We start from the raw sequence: 11345 nt of genomic DNA on the forward strand, positions 1-11345 counted from the left end.
TAGGCAACTCCCCTTTCTTACCCTGGATAGTGAAGGACTGCAGCTGTTAGGGAAAAGAAATTCAAACTGAAGTCCTGTTTTCACGATTAACCTTGAACGGCAGCCAATCCATAACAAGAAACACAGATATCTTATATTGGATATACGTCAATAGATCTCAAAATAGGATGAAACTATACTGGCTTTTACAGTCAAGGGGTGCATCTGAACTTTGCTGTATTCTGGTTCTTTCCAACCTTCTTGGTGAATCCGGCCGTAGATGAGCCCACCATGGCATGGTTCAGGACCCTTCCTGAGAAGAGAGACTGGACCGAGCTGATGAAGCTGGACTTCCCAGAACCCACGGGACCGAGGAGGAGCACGCGGGCTGGCGCCCCGCTGCTGGTTTTGTACAAACTGATCTTCGACATCAGCTCTTGCTTGTGGCTGCAAATCGAGATTTGAGGAAAAACATGTGTTATGGCCAAGAGATCGCAAGGATCTCAGCTTATTTGGTGTTTTATATCAATGTATAAACAATTAATTTATTTTATAGGCAATTATTAGTAATTTAATTATTATTATTATTATCATTATTGTTGGTATTATTACTATTATTATTATTATCATCATTATTGTTGGTATTATTACTATTACTATTATTTTTATTATTATCATTATTTATTATCATCCTTATTATTATTATTATGATTATTATTATTATTATAATAACTATTATTCAATGGCATAATGATAAATGGGGAGTAGGTAAACTAAAAATGTTGATTTAACTATATAAGGAATTTATGTTTTCACTTACTCATCCGTCCACTGAATATCTCTCAAAGACTTCACTAACAACTCCGGGAAGGTTGATTCCAGGTTATCTCCAGAGTCAGAGGAACCTGGGATGGAGGAAGCCTAGTCTAAACTTAACGTAATACCTCAGAACATTTCCTGAATGTTTCTCATCCTTTTTGCTGCCATGGCACACATATCAAGTATCATATAGACTATTCTGATTTGCTCAAATCTAAGCCTTGTCAACCAGGGAATGTGACTAATTGTAACGTGTCTTCTTGTCTTGAAAGGACAATACCGGTCTGTGGGGATCCATACAAACATAGTAGACGTGTAAGACTCACCTGTAACTTTTTTAAGTTGGTTTGGATTTCTGAGCAGGGCTAGGCCCAGCTAAAGTGACACAACCGAAATTTGAGGTTATGGGATCACGAATTGACCTTTCCAGTTGGGCCGCGCCAAAACCGAACGCCATTCTGAAAAAACAAAAACAAATACGATTAGGCCTATTCCAGATTGGATGACACACGTTGATTTACAACCTTTCAGTTAGTTGTCCTTCTTCATTTCTGTTAATGTAGGCTACAAGGCCTACTCCATCTTCATTCCCTGCTGACGCGTTATGGCGGCATCCAGAAACCCCAATTAACTGTCTTCCAAAAAACTTCTGCCCTACAATGCTGTATTTAGCGTTGCAATAACATAACATAACATAACATAAACATGTTATGCAGCAAACAATCAAGAGAATACTACAAACGGCATATTGATGAGAGGTAGAAGATTATTCCTGACCTATACCTGTTGTCTGAGCGTCTAGCGTCTAGGCTTATGTTCTGAATGACAGTTGCTGTGAATCCTCGCTGCCTTCCTGGGAAATGAAAGTGTCGATTCGGTACTTTCACTTTCACTGAGTTGCGTTGATTGCCACAAAAACGATACTGTATCTTCTGAAGAAACATGTAGATCGATTGAAGTTTGTTCTGAGCATAATAAATAATCAATAAACTGTACTTTGACAGCCATAGGCTATTGTTTTATTGCGTAGGCTATAACTAGGCCTACTCGTTATAATAGGTGTAGGCTACATTTGTACCTACCTCGTTTTGTTTCTCGAGCATTGGTGGACTTTGTAGCCTAGGTCTAATTAAACTCCACTACAAAATATGATATTGCTACGTATTTTAAGAATCTAAGCTACCCACACATAGACCAAAATGAAGCAGGACCAAACATATAAGCCGTAAATACTATACATAGCCACAAGGGGAGCAATACCTTATTGGAGGCTGCTCCAGCCACAGATAGCAGCACCTTTATATATATACGAAGAAGCCGAAGCCATTACGGCACCCCGGCCACGCCCACTAGGCCACGCCCACTTGACGGTCTCTACCTGAGGACCGGGGGGGAAGAGCCCCAGAGATTTTCAGCGACACCCGGAGTAGCCAGAGTTATTATCTCTCACACGTGTTCCACTCTTTAGCTACAATTCCCTCCGTATAGCTTCACTTACCATGCCGAAACATGCCGACGACTTATAATAAATGAAGTGAGTTTAAAGCAACCCGGGATTGGACAACTTTCTTCGAGAAAACGCAACAATATCATAATGTAAAATGATGATCCGGCAAATAAATACACCAACAGTTGTTCATATTGATGAAAAACAGTAGGTCAATTCTGTGTTCCATTTACCTACCTTTTGCGGGATGAGGATACCTGTTGAGTGTCTACCAACGTAGGCTTTTCTTTGTCCGAAGGATCGGTGTAGGTGTGACTTATCGCTGACTTCCTGGTAAATTAAAGTGATGAATTTGCTCACTTATTTTCGCTGGAATGCATTGTTCATTAAATGCATTTATTATTGAAGTGTGTGTGTGTGTGTGTGTGTGTGTGTGTGTGTGTGTGTGTGTGTGTGTGTGTGTGTGTGTGTGTGTGTGTGTGTGTGTGTGTGTGTGTGTGTGTGTGTGTGTGTGCGTGTGTGCGTGTGTGCGTGTCTGTGTGTGTGTGTGTGTGTGTGTGTGTGTGTGTGTGTGTGTGTGTGTGTGTGTGTGTGTGTGTGTGTGTGTGTGTGTGTGTGTCCAAACTCTTATCTCTAGTCTTAAATCAGGCCTACATTTTCTTAATGCAAACCTGGTTGGTGCAACGAGAAGGGATTATTATTAATATTCTACTTATCTTTGTATTTGTTGAATGCCCCATCGCTTGGTCAGTATATGGCTTTAAATATCTTGGAGTGCAAGTGACACCCGCCTTGGACAAACTATAAAACTATAACCCTTTGCTGGAGAAATGCAAAAAGAAACTTCAGACTTGGTCTGTTCTCCCTCTGTCCCTATTGGGAAAATCAATGTCATTAAAATTAGTATATAAGTTTATTAATGCTTTCAATATGTTGCGATATTATATTCCCTATTATTTCTTTAAGCTTATCAATAGATCAAAATGTATAATCAAAATGTATATGGAACAACATATCCCTAAGGATTAAGTTTAACAAAGTCATGTTTGAAAGGGAGTTAGGACTTCCACATTTCCTATGGTACTACTGGGCCTGCCATGTTAGAAATATAGTTGGAAGTTGGGTATCTTTGGGTAGCATTCCCTAGCAATCCTTTGCTGCTATTTGTGCAGAATATCAAATATTTTTAAATACGTTGCAAGTTTGTAATATCATTGTGTCTTTACATGAAAAGGGACAATTTAGACTCTATCCCACTGAGCTTGCACAATTTATTATCTCTGCTACTTTTGTTAAGAGAAAGATATCTTATTTGTGTAGTATTTTGTCTTGAAGTTCCCAGAACTCCTTCTCTTCTTTGAGAACAATCTGGAAACCAGAGCTTAAAAAGAAGTTCAGTGCTAAAGAAGGCTTAATTCTGTGCACTGAATTTACCTCACCTTTGATTACAAACATTCAAGTCAAAGAAACTAATTATAAATTCCTGTATAAATACTATATAACTCCAGTGAAGCTTAATAAGTTTCATGATACAAATTCTCCTATTTGTAGAAAATGTGGAATCGAATCACATTTATGCATTTATTTTGGTATTGTAAAGCCGTTTACTCCTTTTGGGAGAAGATCCATAATGCAATTCAAGATATGTGTTACTGTGCTTTGGAGCTATGCTATATTTGTTGAATTATGATGTGAAAAATAAGTTTCCTTATGCAAGATGTGTGTTTACAATGTTTTCCTATTTTGCAAAAGAAAGTATACTTGCTAGATGGATCTCCCAGTCAGGAACCACCACGGGTCAATGGCTTGAGCGGATAATAGATTTGTTGCCCGTTGAAGAAATTACAATTAAACAGCATTCAAGACTGCAAGATTTAATATCCACATGGTCCTTAGCACTGAATTATAAAGAGAACATAAAATTACAAAAAATAATAATGGATAACCCACAGACCATGGTAGCGTAGTTATTATTGTTATTATTAATATTTATTTTTTGCCTATCTTCTCTTTCATTTTCTGTCCTGTGGACACATTTAGTTGTATTGTCCCTGCTGTTTTGTGCGATGTTATTTGGCTGTGTTTGGGGGTATGTGTGTGATATGTGCTAAATTGTGAAAAAACAAAACAAAAAACCACAACATGAAAGAAATGATGGATACCGAGTCATTTATAAATCACAACACTAAAGAGAAGTGTGACGCAACCACCAAAAGGTTGTTTTGGTTGTGGACATTTTTTTAATAAAATAAATTCCCAATTCATCCCAGCCGGGGTCAAATTGAAATGGTTGCTCCTAATCTATTAATTGAAAGAACACTAAAAACTAAATTAAAAACACCCTCAAGTCGTTGGAGGTAATATGGAAGTAACCATCTGTGACCAACACACCTTTATTATATCCCTATATTATACATTGACATACATATTATACACATCGAATCACAATTAATGCCTTAGAAAAATGTTTAGGTGTTTAATATTGATTTAGTAATGCTGCCACCCCAGACCGCCTACTCTGCAGTATGGTTGTCGGTTATTATTGTTGGGGTCAGTGGAGGGCGCTATAGACCTTTACATATTCAACAGATTCAAACTCTCACCCTCGGGCACATCAGGGGTTGATTTACCCAATGACTGAAGAAAACATGCAACATCGATTCTCCAGTCGAATCTATATTTCAACGCAGAGGGACGTCAGTCTATAGTTTTTAATAATGTGTGTGTGTGTGTGTGTGTGTGTGTGTGTGTGTGTGTGTGTGTGTGTGTGTGGGTGTGTGTGTGTGTGTGTGTGTGTGTGTGTGTGTGTGTGTGTGTGTATGTGTGTGTGTCAGTTTGAGGTCAAAGGGAGTTTGATACGACGCTACAGGCCCTACTTTGGTCAGAATACCCTGATGGCTTTATTATCCAGCTGTTGCGACGTTAAGACATTAGTGGTGATGTGGTGGCATCATGTAGTTGTTATATGTTCTGTTTTGTGATCATGTAGTGCAATTGTGTTTTTTGGTTGCTTTGTGTGGTGTTCTGGTAATGTGTTGTGACATGGGTTATGTATTTATTCGTGTATGTGTTGTGTCATGGTTTTGAATTTATTTGTGTCAAGTGGTAGTGTTTTGGTGTTGTTCACTCTGCGACATCACGCTATTTGTCCTGCAGGTAAAGCCTTGAGGCCAGCAGGAAGTGACATCAGGGACGTTTAAAGACTGTGACAGAGCGGGTAAAGGTCTAGTGCAGAGTGCAGACATGACTGTGTGCAATTACACAGAAAGTGCCAGTTCATGATTTTTATCTAGAGATGTTAATCTTTGGACCATGAATTCTGGTCTGTCTTTCCCTCTGTCTGTCTTTCACTTTCCAGTCTGTCATTCTCTCTGTCTGTCTGTTATTTTCTGCCAGTCTTTGATTCTGTCACTCTCGCTGTCTGTTCTCCATCTGTTCTAAGTCCATCTCTCGGTCAGTCTGTCTGTCTGTCTGTGTTCTCTGACTCAGCAGAGTGGAGCTGGGAATTAATGGGGAGAACTTAAGTGATGTTTGTGAGACACAGTCTTATTTATCAAGGAGCCCTTATCAATTCACACGCACACGCACACGCGCACACACACACACACACACACACACACACACACACACACACACACACACACACACACACACACACACACACAAAAACCCTCACAATCACTCTACGCTAAGATAGAGACAGACAGACAGACAACTGATCTTAACTACCCCAGCTTGGACTGGCACACTGCTGCCCAATAGGAAACAAGCGTGGTGTAGGTAAAGTGATGCAAATAAAACCCACAAATTCAAGCACAGAATTGCCAGAGAGTGGCCATACACACACTGAATAACACACGCAACTGAAGACTGCTGCCAAGTTTTACTCTGTTGTTTCCCATTAATTACATCACAAATTCAGGTACTGTCGGAAAAAACACAATAAGCTTCCTCATTATTCTTATTGTCGTCATACTTGTAATATAAGATGCACTTTATTAATCCCTGGTATTTGATATAAAAATGACTAAAAAAGTTACAAAAACGCTTTAAAACGATTAGCAAGAATATTATAAACTTAAAAATTAAAGGAAGGCATTTTCTCTCTATCCCATGAGTGGAGCCATATTCCACGATGTGGTGCTCTGAATTATTTCAGTTTTTCTTGGGGCCCTCACTGGCCTGGGCCTGGAAGTACAGGTCGGCGTACTCCAGGATTAGATCGACGGCCGACAGCAGGAGGGTGTCTGTGTTGCTGTCCAGCTTCAGCTCACTGGAGTAGTTCTTCACCGGCATGATGGAGGAGGTGGACATACCCAGCATCTCCCCTGCCTTGGACATCTACAAACATGTACACACACACACATACACACACATTATACACACTATATATTATCTCTCTCTCACACTCTCTCTCTCTCTCTCTCTCTCTCTCTCTCTCTCTCTCTCTCCCTCTCTCTCTCACCATTTGCTGGACGGTTGGGCTCTCGTATACATCCTTCAAGTCCCTTGCTGTCATAGCACACACCTTGTCGATGTGTGTTAACAGCGTCACCTGGTGTACCCCTGGTGAAGCACAAGCGCATATGAAGACAGGATTGTTTTTGTGGGGGGAGAAAGACATGTCTAAGTTACACAACAGATGACAACAATGTCTGGCAAACTAACTAAATTACCATCAGGGAAATTCATAAAGCAGAATTCAGTTGGTAAGTGTGGGGATGATATGGATGTCTTGGTGTGCTGCGATTTTTTGGGTCCCCTAGCTAGGGCCCTGAGTTGGGGGTGGGAGGAACTCACCCAGTTCACTGATGTGATCGCGGAGCTGCTGGAAGGTTCCTCTGAGGCCCCTGCAGTAGGAGGCCAGCCGGGAGCGTCCAACACAAACACAACGCAGTGCACCCTGTCTGCAAGGCTGGGCTCCTCCAGATAGCCCGCGGTGCTCGGGTGCAGCGGATGGCTGGGGCTGAACTACAGGTCAGCCACGGCAGTGCACACGTGCAGACCAGAGAGTCAGCAGAACGCATGGGACACCACCACATGGTGATTTCCAACCATTTTCTGGCCTCTGACAACATCTTTAGGCCTGTCGGACCTGGCTGTTAGTGTGTTGGATGTCGGTTTATGTGTGTGATGTTAGTTATTGCGAGTGTCTTTGTTGCTGGTTAATGTTCGTAAGCTTCATGTTGGTTAATGTTAGCATGCTTGATGTTTGTTAGTGTAAGTGGTTTGATGTTGGTTAATATTGTTTGTTTAATGTTGCTTAATGTGAGTGTGTTTAATGTTTGATAATGTTAATTTGATGAAAGTTGGTTAATGTTAGTATGTTTGATGTTGGTTCATTGTTAGTATGTTAATTGACCAATGCCTTTGGTGTGTTTGAGGTTGGTTAATGTCAGTGTCTTTGAAGTCGTTAATGTAAGTGTGTTTGATGTTGGTTCATGTTAGTATGTTAATTACCAATTGCGTTGTGTTGTTCCTGGTTGAGGTTCTGTTTTGAACCAGCCCCCAAGCCCGACCCAGGCTTCCCCCCTCACCTTGTGTCCTTCGGGGGTGTGGCCTTTGATGACAGCCAGGATGTCATAGAAACTGATTCCGGTGCCTTCCCCCTCTCCCAGACCCATGACATCACACATGGTTAGTGCCGTAGGCAACTCCCCTTTCTTACCCTGGATAGTGAAGGACTGCAGCTGTCAGGGAAAAGAGATTCAAACTGAAATCCTGTTTTCACGATTAACCTTGAACGGCAGCCAATCCATAACAAGAAACACAGATATCTTATATTGGATCCACACGTCAATAGATCTCAAAATAGGATGAAACTATACTGGCTTTTACAGTCAAGGGGTGCATCTGAACTTTGCTGTATTCTGGTTCTTTCCAACCTTCTTGGTGAATCCGGCCGTAGATGAGCCCACCATGGCATGGTTTCATAGACCCTTCCTGGAGAAGAGAGACCTGGACCGAGCTGATGAGCTGACTTCCCAGAACCCAAGGGAACCGAGGAGGAGCACGCGGGCGGGCGCCCCACTGCTGGTTTTGTACGAATTGATCTTCGACATCAGCTCTTGCTTGTGGCTGCACATCGAGATTTGAAGAAAAACATGTGTTATGGCCAAGAGATCGCAAGGATCTCAGCTTATTTGGTTTTTTATATCAATGTATAAACATTTAATTTATTTTATAGGCAATTATTAGTAATTTAATTATTATTATTATTATTATCATTATTGTTGGTATTATTACTATTACTATTATTTGTATTATTATTATTTATTATCATCCTTATTATTATTATTATGATTATTATTATTATTATTATTATTATAACTATTATTCAATGGCATAATGATAAATGGGGAGTAGGTAAACAAAAAATGTTGATTTAACTATATAAGGAATTTTTGTTTTCACTTACTCATCCGTCCACTGAATATCTCTCAAAGACTTCACTAACACTCCGGGAAGGTTGAGTCCAGGTTATCTCCAGAGTCAGAGGAACCTGGGGATGGAGGAAGCCTAGTCTAAACTTAACGTAATACCTAGAACATTTCCTGAATGTTTCTCATCCTTTTTGCTGCCATGGCACACATATCAAGTATCATATAGACTATTCTGATTTGCTAAAATCTAAGCCTTGTCAACCAGGGAATGTGACTAATTGTAACGTCTTCTTGTCTTAAAAGGATAATACCGGTCTGTGGAGATCCATACAAACATAGTAGACGTGTAAGACTCACCTTTAACTTTTTTAGTTGGTTTGGATTTCTGAGCAGGGCTAGGCCCAGCTAAAGAGAAACCAGCGAAATTTGAGGTTATGGGAACATCAATTGACCTTTCCAGTTTGTCCCCGCCAAAAGAGAACGCCATTCTGAAAAAACAAAAACAAATACGATTAGGCCTATTCCAGATTGGATGACACACGTTGATTTACAACCTTTCAGTTAGTTGTCCTTCTTCATTTCTGTTAATGTAGGCTACAAGGCCTACTCCAGCTTCATTCCCTGCTGACGCGTTATGGCGTCCAGGCATCCAGAAACCCCAATTAACTGTCTTCCAAAAAACTTCTGCCCTACAATGCTGTATTTAGCGTTGCAATAACATAACATAACATAACATAACATAAACATGTTATGCAGCAAACAATCAAGAGAATACTACAAAAGGCATATTGATGAGAGGTAGAAGATTAATAGTGTATTCCTGACCTATACCTGTTGTCTGAGCGTCTACCAACGTAGGCTTATGTTCTGAATGGCAGTTGCTGTGAATCCTCGCTGCCTTCCTGGGAAATGAAAGTGTCGATTCGGTACTTTCACTTTCACTGAGTTGCGTTGATTGCCACAAAAACGATACTGTATCTTCTGAAGAAAAATGTAGATCGATTGAAGTTGGTTCTGAGCATAATAAATAATCAATAAACTGTACTTTGACAGCTTTAGGCTATTGTTTTATTGCGTAGGCTATAACTACACATCGTTATAATAGGTGTAGGCTACATTTGTACCTACCTCGTTTTGTTTCTCGAGCATTGGTGGACTTTGTAGGTCTAGTTAAACTCCACTACAAAATATTATATCATAATGTAAAATGATCATAGACAGTGCGGGTTCGAGTTGTGGCTTCCCTGACTGCTCCCGACGAGCTGGCTGTCGCCCTGCGTCGTTGACCCCGCCGTCGTCGTGGGATTGGAATGTGTGTTTCAACCGTTGTAAATCGCTTCGGCTACAAGCGTCTAATATTAAATAAAGAAATGATAAATAATATTTTACTTGGACATATTCATACCTTAAAATAAATTGAATTAAAAGCATAGCCTAAAATTATCTAAAATTATGAAATTACCTCTGAACTATTGCGTTTTCATAAATGGGTCATAAATGTATTTAAAAAAAAACGTGGATTTACTCAACTCAATTTTTTATTGTACCTTGTTGGCGCAACCAACCAAAACGTCTTCATTAAAATGTAGCCTATGAATGATGGAGGGTTATGGTTGTAGCTGATGGTTAAAATACTGAGCTCTACTCTACTCTTCTACTGTACTCTGTCTCGAGGAGATGAGATGAGGGGAGAAGTGGTGGGGGGGTTGGGGGGGGTGTTGGCAGGAAGCGAGGGCGAGAACCAGTCAGAACCAGCTTCCCTCGCTGCTGGACAACTTTGAGCAAATGGTCACCAGGAACCGTCTCCTGGTCTCCCAGAAGGGAAAGGAGATCTGCTGCTGGGGCTGGGGGGGGGTAGAGGAACACCATGACACGTGTGTCATACATCATGCATGAAGACATCCCTCTGCATACTCCATCATACGGGACGTACTCTACATGTTTGTGTGTTTGTGTGTGTGTGTGTGTGTGTGTGTGTGTGTGTGTGTGTGTGTGTGTGTGTGTGTGTGTGTGTGTGTGTGTGTGTGCGCGTGCGTGTGTGTGTGTGTGTGTGTGTGTGTGTGTGTGTGTGTGTGTGTGTGTGTGTGTGAGTTTATTTGTGGGGGGGGGGGGGGGGGGGGGGGGGGGGGTGCTGGGGTTGGGGGTGTGGGTGTGTGTGAGCCAGAGACAGATAGAGAGCAAGACAGGCTCAGAAGGAGGCAGACACTTTAGTCAGCCAAGTGTCAGCTGCCTTGAGGGGCTTTCCTGTAGCTACTGAGCATGCCCAGTGGCTGGTTCCTTCCTACTGAGTATTACCAGTAGCTTCACCAGTGAAATGCATTATTGTGTTAGCATCGTAGCTGGCAGGTCCATCAAAAAAAAACAACAGCCGTTTATAGTATGGAAGTCCTCATGGTTGTGGCTGGCAGGCAGACAATAGAATGGCTATTTGCGTATTTTAAAGCCTATTTAAAACGATGCCCAAGTGTTTTCAGAGGTTGTCTGGATGTGGTTACCTGGTCCATTGGGAGGGAAGGGTCAGGATTTTGGTGCCTCTGGGCATGTTCTATGTGTAGAAGTATAAGGCAAACATCCCCATGAAAAAAGGTCGTAATCCCAAGGGGTACAACTGTATATTCTGTCAATGATGCACAGATACATTGCAAGTCATCAGAAGTGAGCTCATTTCAGAAAATGTCAAGGTATCTTCCAAGAACATCTGGGATATTGAAACGATA

The 11345-nt window shown here is 41.1% G+C and overlaps 1 protein-coding gene across 13 annotated transcripts in view; it reads right to left on the bottom strand.

The window, feature by feature from the left end:
* The window catches only part of LOC130392876 (interferon-induced protein 44-like), an 11957-nt gene extending 1997 nt beyond the window's left edge, over positions 1–9960 (bottom strand). Inside the window, exons 1-6 of one of the 13 annotated variants that reach the window (XM_056603380.1) lie at positions 9757–9960; positions 9460–9609; positions 8986–9116; positions 800–884; positions 237–426; positions 1–43 (exon numbers count right to left, since the gene is read on the bottom strand). The exon at positions 1–43 is cut by the window's left edge and continues 110 nt beyond it. In XM_056603380.1, coding sequence (XP_056459355.1) covers positions 1–43; positions 237–426; positions 800–884; positions 8986–9115 — 448 coding nt within the window. In that variant the 5' untranslated portion in view covers position 9116; positions 9460–9609; positions 9757–9960. Of the gene's footprint in view, positions 44–236; positions 427–799; positions 885–1124; positions 1257–1575; positions 1731–1880; positions 2084–2482; positions 2549–8985; positions 9117–9453; positions 9610–9756 lie in introns of those variants that run through there. The other 12 variants (XM_056603382.1, XM_056603381.1, XM_056603379.1 and 9 more) reach the window with 12 other exon arrangements.
* Between the last annotated feature and the right edge of the window lie 1385 nt (positions 9961–11345).

This window comes from Gadus chalcogrammus, chromosome 12 (genome assembly GCF_026213295.1).
Source record: "Gadus chalcogrammus isolate NIFS_2021 chromosome 12, NIFS_Gcha_1.0, whole genome shotgun sequence".
Classification (NCBI taxonomy): domain Eukaryota; kingdom Metazoa; phylum Chordata; class Actinopteri; order Gadiformes; family Gadidae; genus Gadus; species Gadus chalcogrammus.